The sequence below is a fragment of the Schistocerca nitens genome, chromosome 4 (genome assembly GCF_023898315.1).
Source record: "Schistocerca nitens isolate TAMUIC-IGC-003100 chromosome 4, iqSchNite1.1, whole genome shotgun sequence".
In the NCBI taxonomy this organism is placed as follows: Eukaryota; Metazoa; Arthropoda; class Insecta; order Orthoptera; family Acrididae; genus Schistocerca; species Schistocerca nitens.
The window spans coordinates 775,394,782-775,418,111 of record NC_064617.1 but is presented as its reverse complement, the minus strand read 5'-3'; the positions used below and the strand labels follow the sequence as shown (position 1 = coordinate 775,418,111).

The window sequence follows — 23,330 nt, the reverse complement described above, 5'->3', positions numbered from 1 at the left end:
TCGTAGAGCCTTGTCATTGACCTTCTCTTGTATAGTGGTCTCGTGGAGTGCGGTGCGGATGTCGACGTTTCTTGTCCACCATGGAGCTCCTGTGATCCATCGATAGCAAATGTTTTGCAGCGCTTGGAGTTTGTTGTAGTTGGAGACGCATGTAGTTCCCCACGAGGTGGAGCCATACAACATTGTGGGTTCCACTGTTGCCTTACAATTGGAGTTTAGTCTTAGGGTTGAGATCCTTACTCCTCAGGAACGGAATCAATGACCTGGCCATCTTCTGGGCTGCCGTCTTCCTGTCGTCAATATGCTGCGTAAAGAGTAATTTTTTGTCAAGGTAGACACCGAGATACTTCACTCCCGGCGACCATGGGATAAATTGGTCAGCTATTTGGAGTCTGTCGTTCAGAACTGGTTTCCTCCGTGTGAACAGAACGGCTGCCGTCTTCGTCGGCTTGATCGTTATCTTATTTTGCAGCGCCCAGCGTTCCATTACAGCAAGTTTCCGTTGCATCCTAGCGATTAGCTGGTCCAAGTGTCGTCCAGTTGTCAGAAAAGCCGTATCGTCCGCATAAAAACTCGCCGTAACAAGGGGGACTGTTGGGATGTCATTTATATATAAGTTGAAAAGCAGAGGCGAAATGACAGAGCCCTGCGGAATTCCTGCGGAGATCAGTTTCATTTCGGAGTTTTTGTCGTCGACTCGGACATACAGTTTCCTGTCCTGCAGAAAGCTGTCTATGAGTCTAATGTAACAATCCGCAATAGGGGTAGTGCGATGCAGTTTAACGATAAGGTTGGGCCGCCACACCTTATCGTAAGCTTTTTCGATGTCAAGGAAGACACCAATCGTGAAGTGCTGCTTGTTGTATCCTTCTTGTATCCGTTCGGTGATCCGTAAAAGTTGAAGTTCGGCGGATAACTTGTCCTTGAAACCGAATTGTTCGGGTCGTATAACATCATGCGCTGTAAGCGTGTCATGGAGCCTCTTCAACAGCACTCTCTCGAGCACCTTGCCAAGGGTCGGCAAGAGGCTAATTGGCCGGTAACTGTTGGGTTCTGCTGGGTCTTTACCTGGCTTGGGTACTGGTACTACTCGAGCCGTCTTCCATGCCGTAGGAAAATATCCCTGCAGAAGACAGCTGTTGAGAATTCGGGTAAGGAGCACAGTTGGCTTCCTGGGCAACTGTTTCAAATCGGTGTTGCTTATGGAGTCGTTGCCCGGCGCATTATTCCGAGTCTTCCGGATAATTTTACGGATCTCTGCTGGTATGGTGAGTTGTGGGCGGCTCTGCACAGGCGCAGCACGAAAAGCAGTCCATTCTGCTGTAACGACGGCTTCCTGTTCTTGCAGGCGGACGTCGTTCACGGGGGTCGCTGGTGTAGACATCTGTTCTTGGTAAGTCGTAGCATACAGCTCCGCCTGGGCGAGTTCGTCACAGAGGAGGCCATCTGGTCCTCTGATGGCTCGTTTAGGTGGCCGCTGGATGTTCTTGACTACCTGCCATTCGTTCTTGGTTCGAAGTAAGAACTCATCCATCTTATCTTCCCAGACCTGCTGTCGCCACTCGGCCACTCTCCTGTGCAGTTCTCGTGTTAAGACGTGTGTTTCTCGTCGATCGATCGGGTTTCTATAGCGGAGCCAACGTCGCCTACTCCTGTTTCTCTGTGTCTTCAGTTCTTGGAGTAGAGGCGAGAACTCATCGAAAGCTACTAAAGGGTAGACCGTGTGAGTAGTTGCCCTCCGTTTGGCTGCCTTTATCTTCTGCGTCAAAGTTTGTACCGCGATGTCGATGGCTTCCGGTGTTGAAACGTCCTGCGTCGGGCAGATATTGTTGTCCAGATATGTCCGAAATTGACCCCAGTTCAGGGTTTGTGAGGTTGGGGGCGGAAGGTTGGCCGTTGCGTGTTCCACTATGCTGATAACAGGTCGGTGGTCAGACGAAAGATCGTCGACGGTGCGGAGCTGGAGGTTCGTCTCAATATTTTTGATGATAGCAATATCTAGGACGTCTGCTTCTTGCCGATCGACGTAAGGAATCCGTGTCGGCTCTCGTGGGCCATGGACTGTGATGCCCAGTTCTTCTTCCATGGCAATCAAAGTTCGTCCACGAGGGTTCGTACGCCGGGAATTCCAAGCGACGTGCTTGCTGTTGAGGTCACCTCCGAGGAATATTTTGTCAAAATTGGTGAAGATACTCCTTAGGTCGTCTGGCACCAGGTTTTTACCGGGGCTGTTGTACGCCGCAATGAAAGTGATGTTGCCTGTCGCCGATCGAACCGTTACTGCTGTTGCCTCCAGATGTTGGAGGTGTGGTAGTGTTTCATGATGATGCCGCAGTTCCCTTTTAAGCAGAACTGCGGTCCCTCCACCTCGTTGGCCTTGTCTGTCCGTTCTATAGACGTACACGTTACGAAATCTGAGCTCAGTTGTTGGACGAAGGTGCGTCTCCGATACAAGTGCGATGTCGATTTTGTGACGTTGTAAAAATTCAGTGAATTCTGTTTTCTTGTGTTTCATTCCATTGGCGTTCCATATACAGATTTTCAGGTTTCTCGTGGTCCCAGGGCGATCCATCTTAAGGTGTTCCAAAGGCCGTCAATACACTTTCGATTAAAGAAAGTATCCCCACTAGTTGTTGCTGCACGGCGGTGAGAAGTTTCGCGACATCAGAGAGCGCTGGAGCTATGGATTCCATCAAATGAGCTGGTGAGACGTAGGTTTCCGGTTCCGGTCGGCGTGGTGATGCTGCGTGGGCGTATGAATAATGCTGATGGTGCTGTCGAGGTGGAAGTGCTTCAGGAGGAGGCTGTGTTACTGGCTGCCGAGTCGCCGCCGGCTGTTCTTGTGGCGGTTGCTGACGATGGGGCGGAGGGTGTGGCGTCAGGTTGGAGTTTCGTATTACACGAGTCCTCCGTTGAGAGGGCTGCGGGGAAGACCGTTGTCTGTATTTCCTGAGAAATTCCTGGTACTTCTGGCAGCCACGCCATGTGGCGGATGGTCCTTTTCACTGTTAGCACATTTAGGCGGAGCCCCTCGGGGATGAGTACAGGCTGAAGATCGGTGTTGCCCTCCACAGCGAACGCAGCGAGCAGGCAAGCTGCAATAATTAGCCGTATGTTCGAATCGCTGGCAGTGGCGACATTGAACAGGTCCTTCCTGTCTGTTGTAGGTTTCAATAACGACTTTAGTATATAGAAGGTATTTGATGTCGTAAATCTTGTAGTTTTCCTTTTGGGCTGGCAACGTGACACAGTAAGCATCTTGAGGTCGTAATTCCTTCGTGTTGTCGTCTCGATTTTTAAACTGGTGGACGTTGATGACAGGAAAACCCTTCTCTATCAGTGCGTCTTTCAGTTCTTCTTCCGTAACTTCGGCAGGTAGACGTTTGACAACCACTTTGAGGTCCTTGTCCTCTGCGGCCTGATGTGTAAAAAAGTGGATGTCATTCGACACAAAGAAATTGATGGCCCGCCGTTGATCTTCGTAGGAGTCAAAATGATATTTGATCCTGTCTCGTTGGTAGATGGCCTTAAGACTGCCGTCAATATTCGCTTTCAGCGCCTTGTTGAGTTCCATGTAGTTCTTGGTATGGTAAATAGTAACGGGCGGGACTTTGCGTAGTAAGTTACGGCCAGAGCCATCTGTCCCCTCTTTATCTGCTTCGAGATTGACGCCACGCGTCTGGTCCATACGCTCTGGAGCATCCGTAGTATCTTCCGTCGCAATAGCCGCATAACGGTTGGAAGTTTTCAGTTCTTCTGGACGTTGTCGCTTCCGAGAGTTGTTCTGCTTAGGAGAAGCGTTGAGTCGTTTTCTTTGGCGAACTAGTGTAAAATCGCCCTCTCCGTCGGTGGGCTGCATGGTCCAAACTTCTTCAGAGGAGACTCCCTCCATTTCGTCGTCGTCTTCCGGTGGAGAAAATTGTTCCACGTCGCCTACTTGTTCTTCAGGCTGTGAAGTGGGAACCTTACTAGTCCGGTTGTCGTATACTTCCTGACTTTGCAGTATCATGTGCTGTATTTCACGTCTTAGTTCCCGTTGTTGCCGATCGTTCTGTGTTAGCTGATTTCTCTCGTCACAGGGGTTTGACGTACGGTGTCCTCCGCTCTGCATTCGCATATCGCTCGTCGTGGTCCTGTCCTCTTTATCTTGCCTGTCAGAATCCGTTGTCGTTGCAGGGGTCGTCGCCGTTGTATCCGTCCTGCGGGGAGCGGCCGCCGGGACGGCCGACGGGGCAGGCCCCACCGACCGGCCAGCGGCCGGCCCCGACGCGACCGAGCCGGCTGGCTCGGACGCGCGCGTTCCGTTGTCCGCACTCTTCGGCATCGCGCGCTCAACTGTTCTGCGTAGTGCGCCGTTCTCAAATGGCAACTCTTTTGCCTCACTATAGAGTGCGTCAATGTATAATTGCCCATTTTACACGAGCGACTTTCCGGACAATATCGAATGATCGTTGCGGGAGTTCATCACGTACACTCGCGTAAATCAGCTACCAACCATGTGGCGCGTGCGGTGCTGACGTTAATGATCAACTGACTTCTACGTAGTTCTAAGATGTGCGCATGAGCAAAAACTGCGGACTGTGACATCGTCTACTAATATTGCAAGTTAACCTATTCTCGTCGAGCCCATCCCTACTGTACGAACAGTACTGGATTTTGCGGTCTTATGTCTCTTTAATCTGTATTTAGTTGCTTGCTTTGTTTTCGTGATGCACTGGAAAGGTTCCACGAAGGCCTAGTATTTTTACGACTATTGTTCTTTCGCAATAGACACGAAATATGCGAAAACAAAAAGATAATTGGGTTTTGTTGTATGTTGTTCACAACAGTATTTCGTAGACTGGGAAGCAGGAGACAGACCAGGGTAGTTGGGCACGCTACAGAATATGAATAGACAGTGATATAATTGAATATGTTTTGGAAACTTAACAAGCGTTTCCAGTTTCGTCAAGTCGGTAGTAAATTATATGTCTAGTTGCGCCGGATCTCGTAGATCTAACTAATTATGACGTCGACAGCCGCTATCTTGTGGAGCTTACATATCGAACTCAGGGGACGATCAGCGCTGACGAAGTTACCCCCGAACCCTGTCGTCGGCGTCCTTTATGCCAGCGCCTGAGAGGGCGCTGATGTCATGCAGCCTACCCGGAGAGAGGAGGCGCAGTGCCCGGTTTGCGCGTACTGCCAAGCTGGCGCAGGTGTTGAAGTTCGCGCTGGCGGGCTTTCGAAGGTTCAAAAATGGTTCAAATGGCTCTGAGCACTATGGGACTTAACTTCTGAGGTCATCAGTCCCCTAGAACTTAGAACTACTTAAACCTAACTAACCTAAGGACATCACACACATCCATGCCCGAGGCAGGATTCGAACCTGCGACCGTAGCGGTCTCGCGGTTCCAGACTGCAGCGCCTAGAACCGCTCGGCCACCCCGGCCGGCGCTTTCGAAGGCCAGGGCACGAATGGTGTCTTACGATAACATCATAGATTTTACAATACTTGGACAAAGGAAAAGCATACATTTTGCATAGATAAGAAAGTAAATAGATAAACGTTTTTTAATTAAGCTTGCTTCAGTAGTAAAAAATTCAGATCTATTTAACGTGAAAAATAATTTTCGAGGTTACGCGGTTCAAAAAAATGTGTGTGAAATCTTATGGGACTTAACTGCTAAGGTCATCAGTCCCTAAGCTTACACTCTAGTTAACCTAAAGTATCCTAAGGACAAACACACACACCCATGCACGAGGGAGGACTCGAACCTCCGCCGGGACCAGCCGCACAGTCCATGACTGCAGCGCCTAGACCGCTTTTTTTATCTCATTTTGTTCTATTTTGTTCGTTGTAAATGATCGGAGCGGACGTCTCATGACACCCGTTCAGGTTGTTCGTTGAACAGTTCACTCAGTTTTTTATTACAGAGAGTAGCTAAACCCTCTGACCGAACACGCTGAGCTACCGTGCCGGCTAGACCGCTCGGCTAATCCCGCGCGGCTGGTTACGTGGTACTTAGAAACGAAGTACAGAGGATAAAACAAGAAGGCGTCATTTACTACTATCTAAATATTATCTGACGTGCTTGTAAATGTTTCTCGAGCAGATAAATATAGATGTCTTCAAGTGTTTGAACGACACGTTTCCTATTCTTTCAGTTCTCATGAACGTGGGGAATTTACCATACCACCTTATTCAAAAAAATACTATGAATTTTACTTTGGTTACTTATAAACTCTATTACCGTAGCTTGTACCTGTATTCCGTTACTACATGTCTATTGTTTCGCGAATAAGATGGTACCTCATTACCTGGTTTTCACCGTTCAAGTGTCGAATTGCACAACACACAGCTCCTACAACGCACATCATTTTGGCACTGATGTGCAAGCAAAGACGACTACTTGTGGTAGGCGAGAGTTAGTTCAGGAACAAAACGGCAGAAGAGCTGCGGCAGACTCACTTGTCACGAGTAGTCGATTGTGACGCTCATGTGCTCATTTAAAAGGGGCTTTAGACGACACTGTCTTTGTATCATCCTTTTTTTACATATTCTATACGCATAATAAGATAGATGTCTTCGTCCTTTACGTAAAAGAACTTTGTTATATGTCACATCTGGTATGCTCATAGTGAAAATAAATGCGTAGGTGACACGAATTCTTACGTGTAGAGGTGGAATTGATATAAATGACGAAGTTTCCAGTGTTATTATACATATGGAATACGGAATATATATGGAATACACAAACATGGTTGAAAGGATACGACGATTATGTATTGATGCACTTCGCAGTGAAGTAATAAGAGCTGTCCCTTAAGAATGGCATAATTCGGTCGACGAGATTTTTCGTTGTCCGTCTTGATTGCTTTAATTTGTTTAAAATGACTGGTTTCAGTTCAATATGAACCATCCTCGGAGTTGTCGATAAAAGCGAAATAACTAACCAACAAACATCGATACAGTTAGTTACAATATAATACATATGATGTTTGATGGTCCATATAGTAACAACTTAGAGTATTTGTTGTTAGTTACTTCACTTTTATCTTCAGATTTGAGGATGGTTGATGTCGAACCGAAATCGGACCTTTTAAAAATGAAATAAATAAAGACCGACAGTAAAAAAAAAACCTGCTTTACAACCAGTGATTGCGGATTTTCTCCAAGGACGTTATGTCAGTTCTTAAATGGCTCTGAGCACTATGGGACGTAACATCTATGGTCATCAGTCCCCTAGAACTTAGAACTACTTAAACCTAACTAACCTAAGGACATCACACAACACCCAATCATCATGAGGCAGAGAAAATCCCTGACCCCGCCGGTGTCAGTTCTTATATCAGACCTAATTCGTGACCGTCAATAAATAAATTTAATAACAGCCCAGGCAAAAATTTTGGCATTTAAGAGCTTAGACCAGATTAGAAATTTGTTTTTGAGCCTAATTTGTTTATAGGCTTAAAATGTTGTTAGAAAGTCTATTATTAAGATCCAATAAAGTGCACCATAAATATTAAAATATGTTAAAACCGCGACTGACTGTGAGACGGTCTGGCGCATCCGAGCCCTCGATTAGCAATTGATGTAATACTATAACAGTTACCGACGGAGCAGGGATCCTGTTAGTTTCAGATGATATCATCGAGGGCATTAGTATCGACTAAAATACTATTCTCGACAATATTTTTCTTCATAATATGATTCGTTTATGGTAAACAGTCTGAAAGCACGCGCTTGTCTCGTGTCTACTCAACTCGTCATTTCGCTTGTCCTTTATACGAAGTAAAATGTGAGAGGTTGAAGATAACAAACGAACGTATTTTATACACAGAGAAAAGATTCAAAAAGTAATCCCACTCGTACAAAAATACGCCTAGATTAGCAAGAAGAAGCCAGTTAATCGATATAATTACGTCAAAATGAGAGTGTCTCGACATCGGCGGAAAAAAGACTAACTATACAGCGCTGACATTGCCGATTTAATCTTTAATTTCAGTATAAAAAAACACTAATTAAAACGTTTTTCAAGTTAGCGGGAGCTATGATTCATGACATATACATGCAATTACATGATGTGATTATTGCGATATATTTTAGTTACGATTTTTGGCACACTTTTTTATAATGTCTTTTTGGCGAAAAAATTTCACAGTGCCATCACTTTGCTAAAAACCTTTTTTTTTAAGTACCCTATGTGCTATGTTAGACAATCTTATCAGTCACAAAGAAATTTTTGAAATTTTGTTTTAGGTAAAATTACGGCGTTCAGAGGTCCCACCAACCGCCCTCGCACTCCGAGAAGGTGTTGCGTCGATGTCGTGTAGTGTCCTCAGTGTGCAAGTCTTTTTTCTCAATGAAAACACGTCATACAATCTTAAGGGTGTACAATAAAGGTCTAAAGTCAGTTTCCTAATTTGTTATTTTATTGAAAACAAAATCACGAATATCGGTTCCAAAATCGAGCGTCGCCCTGGTCTACCCCGTTAAAAAATATTGGAACACTGTGGCTCAAGTATACAGAAAAATGATCAGGTGCGCTGAATCGAGAATGCCAACTGACCAAAATCAGGAAACGTCAGGTACGCAGTATTGTTTCTTCAGCAAGAATGTTGAGTTTCGACAAATATGGATCGAATACAGCCATACGGAAGGGCAGCCGCCTGCAGTTGCAATTACAAGCGCGAGCTGGCCGGCAGCGGGCGTGGGAGCGCGCCGGCCCCACTCTGAGTCGCCGCCGTCTGTTGTTCCCCCTCCCACTACCCTTTGTCATCCTCCCCCTCCCTCCCCCTGACGCCGAGACGCCGCCCCCACCCACTACGACTACAGCTCTCACACACACACACACACACACACACCTTCGCCACCTCTCGGCCGCTCTCGGTCCGCCGCTAAGTGTGGGGCCGTTGCCAAATAACACGGGATATTTTTGCCGCCTTAGAAAATAGTGTGCAAACAGCAGCGATAGCCGCGCCGCGCCGCGCCTGCCGAGGCGGCTGCCACAGGGCGCTCAGTTGTGTCCGCGTGGATGCGTGCGCGTGTGTGAGTGCGTGCTGCGTGCGATGCGCCGCCGCCGCCACCCCGTGCTCCGCCGACGCCGACGCCGGCACCGACGCCCAGGTCGCCTCTCGCCGCCGCCGCCGCCGCCGCCGCCGCCAGTCCGCCGCGGACACTGACGCGTCGCGACGCCGTCCGCCGCCGCCAGCAAGTGTTCCTCGCTCGCCGGTGCCACTACATTCGACGCAGTGTCACGGTCGCCCTACCCAGTTCCCCGCGTCACAACTGACGCCCGTATTAGGACTAACGGAACGTCTGAAAGCAATAACCTAATCCCTGAATTGTTCTCAGACGTAAGAGTGCTTACGAGTGAAAAATCAAATTATATTGCCGCGAGAATCTGGTGCCTACCTACTACTGTGTATTCTAAGACGTTGTCACTACTTCTGGACTTGTTACAGTGTTGGTGTGCGATAATCTGGTCATCAGCTGTGTTCGACATATTCCAGAGAACTATTACATTGTTGGAGAAGAAACTTAAACTACCGTTGCACTTTCTCCAGCAACATCGCCGATACTTCTCCTTCCCAGAATAGTGCCGCAGTACGATAATAAAGACATCGTCCCAGTCCAGGAGAAAGGTTGTCTATTGTACTCAATGCATGGTGCTATCCTAGCCAGAGACAGAATTTGTTTGGATCAAAAAACGAAATTCATTTCATAACGAACAGACAATCCAGAATCACGAACAAAATTGCTCTAAGATGAATATATCAATTGGGTGTGGTTTATTTTCTGATGCTACCTCCCGCTTCTCCTACACAGTAGTTTAAGATAAACCACTTATTTCTAGTGAGCGTAGTCTGAAGAACTGTACCTGTAGTTATTTTCTTAGAAGAGGAACATATCTACCTATCTGATGCATTCTCCAGAAATGTCATAAGCAATAGATCCTTGCCACAGCATTCTCTGTAGTAATCAAACCATCCTTTCTGCTCGCCGAAGACGGAAGAACTGCAGTTGTGGTTCTTTTACATTGCTCTAATAGATCTGCTCTAGCTGCTCTGGACTGCTGCTACTTCCTCTGCACAGCTCCGCTACAACTATCAGTTCTGGTCGGCATTTTCTTACCATCACAATAGTGTCTGGCGTTATCTCCCGCAGTGCAAATTGTTCATCCTAGTCACTGTGTTAGTATGCACCTTTTCCCCGATCAAGGAGGACCGAAAAACAGACGATATTATTTCAGTTGATAGAAACATAACTGCCTGCTGTCGCGCATTCTTCAGCGGCTGCCACTGCTTCTGCATTCCCGCACTAATGTGCTGGTGTATTACAACCAAGTCATTCCCTGTGGTCGACAGAGACAGAAGAGCTGCAGCTGCGTGACGACCAAAATCCGAATTCTAAAGGCACGGTGAATGTACTGTCCCATTTTCAAAAAAATTTACGCTACTACAGACAGAAAATAGTGCGAATATATCCGAGCAGCCTTGCCGAAACGTGTGACCAGTTTAGCCTGCAGGCTGGGACATTTTTACAAGGAACAAACTGCCTATATGCTTGAAAAACGTAAGTGTTCAGTTTCTAGTGCATCGTTAAAAAATAGACTGTAGTGTGAGAAGTACATCGCATTGTTCCTTCAGGTAATCGAATTTCCTAAATCGGTGCAGCGTGAACGGGGAGTTGCAATATATAATATTTAGACCTCAATGCGAAGAGCAAAGTGTACTTCGCATAACCCATTCCTGGTGTTCTCCTTCACCCAGTACCCTCCCTCGACCCTCACCCTGACCCCACCATGTCTGAAAGGAAGCAGAAACAGCGCCTCAAGAAGGCACGACGGATGTCGGCAACAGTTGCTGACGAGGAGAATGTCGCGTCGTCCGCTGAAGGTACGTCCTCGAGCCGTGTAATGGGCAAACACAGAGAGCGAGACGAAGGTCCCAGTGTGGTGGCAGCGGTGGCTGGTCCCGCTAAGCGCCATCACAAGCGGGAGCGATGGCTCATGACGCGCAAGACGTGGCGCTACATGGCGGATGCCGGCCGCCGCCTCATCCCGGAGGGCGTGCGCAACAGGCCCGAGGACCTGCCCAAAGTCGAGGCGCACTTCCAGGAGGTGTGTCGCCGAGAGCCGCGCTTCCTTCTCTGGAGGAAGGCGTCCTACCCTGGAGCTCTAGGGTTCAGGAGGAAGCAACACCACAGGCGGAAGAAAGGAGGCAGTTGTCGGGAGAGGATGGCCAGCTCGGCAGACGAGGCCGAAGAGGGAATAGCGCCGTCGGGAACTGGGGCACTCCTACTGAAGCCCGAACCGGGGGGCAGGTTCGATCTGCAGAGGCTGCGGAGAGAGTTTCTGCTGGGACCGGACACCGCCGACGGAGATACCGCTCCTAGTGTCCCTCCTCGCAGACCCGATTCCCTCCCTCTGCCGGGCGCCACCGGCTTCGCCTTCCGCCCACAGAGGCAGCAATTGTCCCCCACATCGGAAGAAGCTGAGCGCAAGGAATTCTTGGAGCTCCTCAAAGAGGTTCTCGACCAACAACAGGGAGAAACGTGCCCGGACCCTGCCGACAGACACAGTGAAGAAATAGATTTCGATAAACTTCTCGAACATCTGCGTGCTGTGCAGGCGTCTCCAGATGACGACACGGAGCCCGACTCGCGGGGATTTGTTCCGTTGCAGACAGTCAAGGAGCACACGCAGTTGGAAACGGGTGACAGGAAACTCGCCCTGGGCAGTGGGCAGCTGCCACCTGCAAGGAGCACTGACCAGCTGTACTACCAGCTGAAGAAAACCGACCAGAGCAAAGGGGAAACTGCAGACCACCAGTTTCGAGTGAACCTCAGGAAAGTTGAGGACCAGAACCAGCAAGGAGGCAGTAGCCAAGATTTTAGGGCGAGGCTGAAGCAGAAGAGTCCAGACCGGAGTAGAGACGGAGCCTCGAGCAGAAGTTTCTTTCCCACTCTGCGGAGCAGGAGCACGCCGGACGTCGTCGGTGGAAGAACTCCGGAAACGTACGGTGGGAGACAGGGATCAGATTTTTCTTCAAAATTCTCCCCCAGGTCAGAATCACACTACGCTCCCCCTACGTCTCAGCACCAGATGCTACTAGACACTTTGCGGCGCCACTACAGCAAATCTACGAGTCGTCAGAAAGTTATATCCGATCTATTGACCGACCGGAAGTTGCTAGCTAAACTGTACTTCGACCTCCAGAAGAGCAGAGAGTTCGGGAGACGCAAAGGTGGCGGAAGCAGCAGCCCAGACTCCCCCGGGTTCTGGAAGGAAGCCGGGTCGGGAAGTGCAGAAGGGCAGTATCGCCTCAGGCGGCGAGAGGACGGCCACAGGGCTGCAGGAGAGGACGCGTACGACAAGCAGGACTTCAGCGGGTCGAAAAGGTCCGGGCGACAGCAGAAACAGAGGTCGAGGGACGCCTCGCCGTTCTCGCCGCCGCCACTGATAGAAGTGCAAGAAGACGAGGAGGAGCGCTACGCCAGCGCGAGCACGCAGACTCCTCCCATTCCGGCATCCACGGTAGCGGCTATCGAGGAACACATTCGCAAGAGAGAGGCTGCCGCAAAGGAGGAGAAGGAACCGGAGTCGTCTGGTAAGGAAGCCGAGACGGCGGAGACATACGTGCCGCAGCCGAGACGCAGGAGCAGCGTCGACCACGACGACGTCTCGCCGTCCGTCAGCGACACGATCAAGAGGTACCTCCGCATGGCTCGCAAGAAGAGTGTCGATGCGGACAAGCAGGACCGGTTCAAGCGCGTGAATTACGACCGCAACCTGCGCAACATTCGGCCTAAGGGGGAGATAGGCAGACCCGGCGACGACGACGGGCTGGGCAAAGGGGCGCAGACGGAGCAGTCGTGGGTGGAGGCGATGCGCGAACTGCACGTGGAGGACGTGTCCGCGAGCGAGGCGGCGGCGGCGGAGGCGGCGGCGGGCTCTGGCGCGCCGTCGGAGGGCAGCCGCGCGCCCAGCTCTCGCAGCAGCTTCGACGCGGGCAGCTGCAGCGGCAGCGGGCTGCTGTCACCGCCCAGCCCCGGCCGGCCGCAGGGGCTGCTCGCCTCCGGCCACAGCTTCCTGCAGCACCTGCTGCACGGCCTACAGCAGTCTTCCTCTTCTGCTCCCGCAGCGTCCGCGGTCGCCGGCGGCGTCGGCGTCGGGGGCAGCGGCGGCGCCACGGGGCCCGTCGCCATGCAGAAGTCCAAGTCGTCGTCGTCCGTGGTGCACCACGGCAGCCGCCTCGTCGCCAAGAAGATATGGCGCGCGCGCTCCAAGAGCCAGAGTCGCGCCTCGGCGCAGGCCACCTGCACCTGGACGCCGCAGGTAAGCCGCCCACCGCCGACGCTAGCGCCTCTTCCGGGCTGCCGTTTACAAACAGCCCCACATGACCGTGTCGTACACGCATATCGACTTCATACAACATCTTACAAGGGAACCTCCCCATCGCAACCCCCTCAGATTTAATTATAAGTTGGCACAGTGGATAGGCCTTGAAAAACTGAACACAGATCAATCGAGAAAACAGGAAGAAGTTGTGTGGAACAATGAAAAAAATAAGCAAAATATACAAACTGAGTAGTCCATGCGCAAGATAAGCAACATCAAGGATAGCCTGAGCTCAGGAGCGCCGTGGTCCCGTGGTTAGCGTGAGCAGCTGCGGAACGAGAAGTCCTTCGTTCAAGTCTTCCCTCGAGTGAGAAGTTTATTTTCTTTATTTTCGCAAAGTTATGATCTGTCCGTTAGTTCATTGACGTCTCTGTTCACTGTAATAAGTTTAGTGTCTGTGTTTGTCCGCAGCTCGTGGTCGTGCGGTAGCGTTCTCGCTTCCCACGCCCGGGTTCCCGGGTTCGATTCCCGGCGGGGTCAGGGATTTTCTCTGCCTCGTGATGACTGGGTGTTGTGTGCTGTCCTTAGGTTAGTTAGGTTTAAGTAGTTCTAAGTTCTAGGGGACTGATGACCATAGATGTTAAGTCCCATAGTGCTCAGAGCCATTTTAGTGTCTGTGTTTTGCGGCCGCACCGCAAAACCGTGCGATTAGTAGACGAAAGGACGTGGCTCTCCAATGGGAACCGAAAACATTTGATTGCAAGGTCATAGGTCAACCGATTCCTCCACAGGAAAACACGTCTGATATATTCTATACGATACTGGTGACGGCATGTGCGTCACATGACAGTAATATGTTGTCGACCCACCTAACTTGTACACTTGGCGAATGGGTAAAAAGATTCTTCTACCTTGCCCGATTTAAGTTTTCTTGTGGATGTGATAATCACTCCCAAAACAGTGATAAAAACGTAAGAGTTTGTCACATAAACTGCAACAAATGAATGCAACAGTTTCACAGTCGCACAGTTTTCCCTGTGCTCTGTCAAAACATATGTTTTTAACGTTTTCAAATTTTTCCGTGTGTAGACCGTCAAATCCTGCAATGTCCAAGCAAATCTGAACATGTCCTGGAATGTTCGTGAACGAAGTTGATCATGTGTGAGTGCCTGAACTTTTATAATTGTCTGAAAATAAAAAATTAAAATTTTCACTCGGGGGGGGGGGGGGGGGGAGACCTGAACCAAGGACCTCTCGTTCCGCAAGTGCTCACGCTATCCACGGGACCACGGTGTTTCTGAGCTCAGATTATCCTTGATGTTCCCTATCTTGCACATGGACTACTCAGTTTGTATATTTTGCTTATTTTTTTCATAGTTCCACACAACTTCTTCCTGTTTTCTCGATTGATCTGTGTTCAGTTTTTCAAGGCCTATCCACTGTGCCAACTTATAATTAAATCTGAGGGGGATGCGATAGGGAGGTTCCCTTGTTAGCAGCATTTTCCGTTTGCTAAAAGTTGTATACAGGGTGGCCAGAAACAGTCTGAAAAGCTTGTAAGCATGTTACAGGGTAGGGTATGCTGGAAATAATTGTTAAGCAAAAAAGGGGGAAAATGACGCCGTTTCCGAGTTAATCAGCATTCAAGTCAGCGCGCGTAAATTCGAGCGGCCTGCTAGATACAGCTTGTGTCAGTTGTTCTCACAGTGTAGATGATAGCGCACAAGACTGCTCAGCCTTTGGCTCGGGTTCATTTCTTACTACTGTCCCGTGTCCAATTTTTGTATCGCTCTCTTGTTCGGTTTTGGGAAACCAAACGAAGAAGAACACGTTTGGCGTCATCGTCTCTGGTGGCCTGCTTGAATTTGCGCACGCAACGGCCTGATTGGCTAACTTCAGTGCTAATCAGCTCGGAAACGGCACAATGTATCGAGTTTTTGTCTTAACATCTATTTCTCAACACATCCTACGTTGCAACACCTTTACAAGCTTTTCATACTGTTTCGGACCACCATTTAGAATCAGTATGAAAAAAAAATGGTTCAAATGGCTCTGAGCACTATGGGACTCAACTGCTGAGGTCATTAGTCCCCTAAAACTTAGAACTAGTTAAACCTAACTAACCTAAGGACATCATACACATCCATGCCCGAGGCAGGATTCGAACCTGCGACCGTAGCGGTCTCGCGGTTCCAGACTGCAGCGCCAGAATCAGTATCCCTGTTCGAATACTTTGCAAGTGTTTTTTTTTATATAAAACGACGAAGCTTTATTGGCTTAGTGTCTTCTGACTTTACTGTTTTTACCTCTATTTGCCCGATTTGACACAAAAATTGTTTTCCCTCAGTTGTTGAAGATGGTCAGTGACGACCGAATATAATCACCTGGTGAAAAATATTGTGGTCCATAACTGCAATAAATATAAAAACTCTTTCCTAGGACTTTGTGGATCTCGTTACGACTATGTCGCCAGATCATGACAACTAGTTGTTTACAAGACAACTATCACCAATCAGACGACGCGTTCTGTCACATCTTTTGGCTTGTGTCCAGTTGTCATATCACTCTGCTGCCTCAGTTGTCGGTTACCATTCACCTGCGGACGGTAACTGGAATGTGTAAGATAGTTGATTTAAGTTGTTCTTGTATGTTTTTTGTGTTTGTGGTTTATTTCCGTCTAGAAATGTGTGAAGCTGATTACAAATTGCTCAAATTACAAAAAATTTGAATATGTTTCTAGTTGTTCAAGAGACTCTGTCTGAAAGTGGGGTACCATCTGCCTCATTCTACCTTTCTTAGTACGTTTAAAAGCTTTCCCAAACGTTTTGGCATGGGAACATATTTGCGCTTTTATTTAACATACAACTCACCTCAAACTTCGACAGCTCTACTTATTGTTAACTCACTCACATCCACTAATCCATCGCTACAAGTCACTCATACCCATCCACTCCCAGTTGCCCTTTCCCACTGACTCATTCAGCCCAACTCATTATATCTTTGTGTCTCTGTCATTGTCTCCTGTGTCACAGCAACAATTCTCTTCCTTCTGTCCTACTCCTACTGTCTCCTTTCAGTATCACTGCCTCCCTATTGCTCTATCTTACTACTAATATCTCATTCCTTCCTTCCTACGACTACTGTCTATTATCACTACTCCTCTTCCTCGTGGACACTGTCATATATCCTGTCTTCCTCCCAGGCACTTTCTCCTTCACTCTTTTCCTACCACATTTCTCTCAATCGTGTTCCTCTGGATGTCCCACTTTCTGTCTCGCACTGCCATTGTCTCCTTCGTTCTTTCTACAAAACAATAACTGTCTACTGTCTTCCACTATTTATTACTGTCTCTTTGCCACTCCCACTGTCTTCTTCTCTCTCGACATAAAAAAGTGCGAATATGTTCGCATGCCAAAATTTTTGAAGGTGCTCAGGACCGTAGAATGAAGCAGCTGGTGCTCTAGTTGTCAGCCAGAGCATTCTAAATAAACAGGAACATTTTTTGTGCTACGATAGGAGCATTTTTCCACTTTTCCCTGCTGCAGCAGGGCATGTAACTCGTATGGGAAGAAATGTATTGGCCAGTAAGATTAGACCGTTTACTTATGTTTTGGAAATTTGTGGTAATGCCTTGTGGGACCAAACTACTGAGGTCATTGGTCCCTAAGCTTACGCACTACTTAATCTAACTTAAACTAACATACGCTAAGGACAACACACACACCCATGCCCCGACGGGGGGAGCCGCGCGGACCGTGACAAGGCGCCCCAGACAGCGCGGCTACCCCCGTTTACTTATGTGAAATTGAAATAATGCAAAACTAATTTTACGCCTCAGACAGGAAGTAACGAACAACAAAAAATGTGCTTCATTACTACAACGTGGAGTTCCCAGATGATAACGGAGCCATTTAACAAGATATTTCTCCGTTCTAAGTCACTTTATAAACCACGTTCTCGCCTACCATCGAATTCTACAAGCGTAGTGTGTCTACAAGTAGAGGAACTTCGACCTACTGCATCTCGGAAAAGGATGAAGATATGAAGATAATTGTCAAGGCTCTTCAAGATCGGGATATTAGGAATACATAGCAAAAATTACATCTATTTGCTGCGCATAGCCGTCTCGGAATCCGCGGCTGGGTTTTGGTATCCAAAAACAAGTTTTAAGGGGTGTTTCTCGATAGCGGATAATGATTTTGAAAACGGGGGATGACTTTTCTAGATAAATGCCTAGAGAATATGCCGTTAAAATCTGAGCAACTACTTTATTATTACTACTTCGATTTTATTACTACTTAGATTGCGCCTCATATCAGATTTTACGTGTGGAAGCAGCGTGATTTTGACCTCTGTATCTTGGCAACGATAAAGATATCCAGAAAACTTACAATGTTATTCCAGACTGGGATTTTAGGAACATGTCGTAAAAATTTCAGCCATTTGCTGTACATAGCCGTCTTGGAATCCTCGGCTGGGTTTTGGTCCGCTGGTGACGGCGAAAACATAGTAAAAGGCCTTTTGTGAGGTTTTCCGAGGAACCGCTATATAAGTCCCACCAAGCCCAGAGTACATCATATTAAATGTAGAAAGAACCAACGGATCTGCTCCATTTTTCTAAGCAGGAGGAAGTGTGTAGTGTGGGACAGTGTAGCACAGTGATACTAAGTCGATCCTTATGTTGGGTATAAAAACGATCCCTAGTCCAAAGGCTATACAAGACACTTTACCCTACCTTTTTATCACCAACAGAACCCGAGGTATGAACACCGCAAAATCCCGTTTTTATGCGCGGCGTTGTGTAATATATTAGGTATGCATGATGATGTTTGGTTTGTGGGGCGCTCAACTGCGCTGTTATCAGCGTCCGTACAAATTCCCAGCCTTTGCTCAGCCCAATCACGCCACCTTCATGAATGATGATGAAATGATGAGGACAAGACAAACACCCAATCACCTCGAGGCAGGTGAAAATCCCTGACCCCACCTGGAATCGAACCTGGGACCCCGTGCTCGGGAAGCGAGAACGCGACCGTGAGACCAAGAGCTTTAGGTATGCATGCTGTCGCATGCGTACCGATTAAGATTATTAAGATCCTACAAAGTAAATTCTGCAGGTTGTAGGGGAAGGGGATATAGGACACTTGTGATCTAACAAGCCGGGAAACAACATAAAATTGTCCTAAAAAGGCCAACAAAGCTATAGCGCATGATGGCCGCGTGATGTTTTTAATATCCTCTCTCCCTCTTACGCCACCGACTTAGACGTGGACTCACGAACTGTAAAACTGACTTTTGTGTAAATTTTACCTCAAAATTTTGTGAACTTTAACAGCGCAATCTACAATTAATTCGTTATGCTTTTCTTGCCTCTTTACTACGAGATGACCTTGATTGTAGATCGAAATGCGAACGTAATTAGTTTTTACATAACGTGTTCAAAATCCTTTTCTTTCCCTTACCCTCACAAGAAAGGTTAACTTACTAATGCTAATGAAACTCGGTAGCACAAGAAAGGATATTAAAAGATTAGCTCGGTGAGCAAGCGCTGTAACTTAGGTGGCATCCGAAGTTTGAAGTTTGATAGACCCTAACTGAAACTGTTCGTCTTGACTTCCCCTATATTTCTGTGGTACATTGTAAACAGTTATCGTTACACCCTGCACAACACTGGGCTCGCATTCGGGAGGACGACGGTTCAATATCGCGTCCGGCCATTCTGATTTAGGTTTTCCGTGATTTCCCTAAATCGCTCTAGGCAAAAGCCGGGATTGTTCCTTTGAAAGGACACGGCCGACTACCTTCCCTGTCCTTCCCTAATCTGATGAAACCGATGACCTCGCTGTTTGGTCTCCTCCCTAAAAACAACCCAACCCACCCCGTACACTGCACGTTAACGGGAATGTGTTAAGGCTTTCAGTTTGGAAACACACAGCTGCTGCTCTGCTACTGGAACCGTATTTTGCGTTCGCGTAATTGCGAAGCGACAACGTCCCCATTTCCATGCCAAACTCTCTGTGAGCTTCCTGTTCGAATCCAGGTAATTCCGGCTGTGCAGCCATTAAGAGATCGGGTACTAAAAAACTGTAGAAACAGAGTGTACATAGAGAGTTAGACTTAAATAGTCCCATCCCATTCATACGGTAGCTATACAGTGTGTCCTAGGGGGAATGGTCGATATTCAGGGTATGACACGATCGAGCATTCGAAGCAAAAATATCCAGTAAACACGAGCTCTTCGCTACCGTAAAATACACCTCTTCTATTAAATAATACCTAAGAGCCTTTAATGTATGTACTTTAGAACCCATATTTCAAAACATGTTCAAATTTGTGTGGAATCTTATGGGACTTAACTGCTATGGTCATCAGTCCCTAAGCTTACACGCTACTTAACCTAAATTATCCTAAGGACAAACACACATACCCATGCCCGAGGGAGGACTCGAACCTCCGCCGGGACCAGCCGCAAGAACCCATATATATTAGGAAACTTTTTGATTGAATTTTCTCAATTTGAGAGAACTGGAGGATGATCTATTTAATAGTTAAAAACCATTCAACAGCCGAGATCACATAATATATATAAGACAAACGGTTTCAACACACTATGCTATCAGCTTCAAGTCTTAAAATCTTTTATTGTGAAACATGTTCAGTTTACGCTGAGCTAACCCACAAGATTTTATGTGGATAAAATAGCACAAACCTTTTATAATATGCTATTTTTATCCGCTTGACATCTTGTGCGTGAGGCCAGTGTCAATTGAACTTGTTTCACAACAAAGGATTTGAAGCTGCAAAGGTGGCAGCATAGTCTGCTGAAACCGGTTGTCTTAAATAAATTAAAATAATTTATGCGACTTTGGTGGTTGTATGATTTTTAAAAAGATTTTTTTTCTTATTTTGGTCCATACTACATCCTCCTAAAATATGGAAACCAAACAGATTGCAAAAAAAAAAAAAAGAGATTTGTCTCACAGTGTCTAAGATGAAGACGTGCTCATAGCCCTCAAGGGTCCATTTTCGTCAGTCAGCCTACAAAAAAAGCGACATTTACGACTTTGTTTCTTTTTAAATAATTAAGCAATCAAGATAAATATTTTTGCACATTATTTATTGATTCTTAGACAACATTTTCCGATTTTTAAAAGAAATTCAGTCATCATAATGCCTCCCATCCGAGGAGTTAAAGTTGGTCTGTCCAAAATGAGCAGTGCCCATGAAGGAAGTCCTGCAGTCTGCAAATTATGAGTGAAATCAAAAAACAAACAATTATCTTGGTCTATAGGATGTTGCGTACGGAATATTACCACAGTGTTTTGAAATTTGAAAAAATAATAAAATGGCGGACTCTTGAGACAAAGGTGTAGTTTTGTCGTATATTTTTGGTCACTTATTTGCAGTAACTATTGAATAAATTAAAATAAAAAGTTGCCTATTAAAATAAAAAAGTTGCCTATTACTCCTTGCGGGCATGTCCGAGGAGTAATTCAGCCAAAAGATTTTGGAAAGATAATTTTATTACTGTGCCATAAATACTGACGGAATGGATTGCGAGCACACTGATAAAGATGTCTTTCTGAAATTGAGCTGAAGTACACTTCGAGCATGTCCTATAGATCCAGATAAGATTTGCAAACTGCAGGAGTTCCGTCATAGACACACCTCACTTCGGACTGTGTGACTTTAACTTCTCGGGTGGTGGCTTTAATTGTGACTGAAGTACTTTAAAAAACCAAAAAATGTTCTCCAAGAATCAATAAATAATATGCAAACGGTTTTACGTTGATTGCTTCATTAGTTTTTCCAAAAAATGTAAAAATAGCTTATTTTGTAGGCTGACTGAGAAGAATGGATCCTTAAGCTATATATTTTAGAGCCCACCTCTTCACTTCGAATAGTCGTCCACGTTATATACCTGAATGTTGACCCTTCTTCCTGGGACACCCTGTATAATAAAGTGACACATTACTCACAGTTAAACTTTAAAAACTAAGAAAAAGTGGCACATTACTCACAATTAAACTTAAAAACAATCTAATACGCATGTATATCGTCATCACGTTCATTTTTCTTTCATTTTTTTATTACTTTTCATTCCCTTGGCGAGCAGAGGCTTTTCAGCCAAACTTCAGATGATCTGGTAATGGGAAAAAGAATATTTGGGAAGTGTTTCCAGTTCTATCATTTTCCTTAAACACTGTGGAAATTTGAAAAACTTCGTCACAGCCAGGGGATGGAAACTATTTGTAATTAAATCCTGGTATGTCTCAAACAAAACTGATTGCCTGGTGTATGTGAAAGCGTGTTTGGTTATGAAAAGAGGAAGGAAGATTAGAGTTTTACGTCCCTCAGCAGAGCAGTCATTAGAAACGGAACGCAAGCTAGGCTTAGTGAATGGTGAGGCAGAAAACTGGTCGTTCCCTTTTCAAAGGAAACATTCCGAAAGTTGTCTTACGTGAGTTAGGGCAATCACGGAAAGTCTAAATCTGGATGGACGGACGGGAATTCGAACCGTCGTTTACCAGAATGCGATGCCATTGTGCTAACCACTGCACCACCTGGCTCGGTATATTTGTTTACAGGTATACAAAACACGTTCGATGACTCGGTCTGCCTGATCATTAACGCTTGCAGCCAATGTCATCATCGCACCCATATACTGAGTATTTAACTAAAAGAATGCGCTTACATTAAGCGGGAGCAAGACTATGTTCATGATAAACAGCCCCAATCGCACTTCTCCGGTTTTTTAAACAGTGTATATAATCTCGTTCTCGCTTAACGTAGACGCTTTCTGTAAAATAAAAGCTCAACGTATGGACGTGATATAGACTAAAACTACTAAAAGGGCGTCTACATCATTCATGACCCTGACACGGCAAAATTCACGCCAACATTGCTTGAATCTTTGCCTCTACTAAATTCTACAAAACCCTTCAAACCCCAGATAAAAACGCACTCTGCCTCACTCTCCGCATTCACCTGACTTCCTCAACCCTCTTGCTATACCAGCTCATCCATTTCCTACTGATTTTTATGTTCTCGGAGTACTTTTATACATAATAGATTAATAGGAAACCCTATCTCAGCATCTAATATACTACTCGTTTTTCACCAGTCCAGGCAAATGCTGAGCCACTACATCCATATTCCACCTTCCACTCATCTCAAAGCTTTATCCACCCTCTCTCGCCGTAATCTCACCCATCTCCCACCATCCAGAGATGAAATCCGTCCCCAGGTACATCCTATCTTGCAGCGCTAGACAACCACGCTCCACATCACCCCATCCTTTCGTTTTCCTCCTTCATCACTCTCCCCTTCTGTAACTGTTAGTTGAATTCTGCGGTTCTATATAACTCCACTGCATACTCAACATTTCATCACCATAATAAATATCGTCATTTTCATGCTCTACCAGCATCATCACTGTGTCACAGCAGCATCAGCATCGCTATCATTACTGGTTATATTTTAACTATTTTGTCAAATCATCTAAAAAGGTTGTAACAATCGTATAATGTGTTCATCAACGTACATTTTTCACATGAGAATTTATCTACATCTGTTTTATATAATGAAGTGGTAGGGAGCTGGTTGGGAAATGGTAAGGTGCTGGATAAATTAAATCGTATTTCAATAAATAACAATTTACATCTCTTAAACAAAACAATTTCTTAACAGCAAAGGATAACGTTTAAAATGGAAGAGTCAATGTCCTTTCAGTAAGAAATTAACTCAAAAACAATTTAGTACAATTTTCAAATTTTATGGCCTCAGAAGAATAGCGCAAGTATGAATACAGCAGTTTCTAAAATAAAATGCAAAAACACATCAAGACAACATAGCTATTAATGACCGAAAGCTTTACTTCAAACGATAACAGTGACAATAAAAATCTTGAACAACGAAATTCGCGGCCTAGGCACAATCAGGTTGTTAGAATAGTTCAACATAAGAAGTTCCACCAAAATATGTCTGTAATGTTAATCCAAATAC

At 46.3% G+C, this 23,330-nt stretch overlaps 1 protein-coding gene across 1 annotated transcript in view; it reads left to right on the top strand.

The window, feature by feature from the left end:
- Nucleotides 1-23,330, top strand: part of LOC126253126 (rho GTPase-activating protein 6) — a 1,197,809-nt gene that overhangs the window by 685,605 nt on the left and 488,874 nt on the right. The window contains exon 3 of the mRNA XM_049954255.1: nt 13,129-13,322. Within this exon, the coding sequence (XP_049810212.1) occupies nt 13,129-13,322 (194 nt within the window). The remainder of the gene's footprint in view (nt 1-13,128; nt 13,323-23,330) is intronic.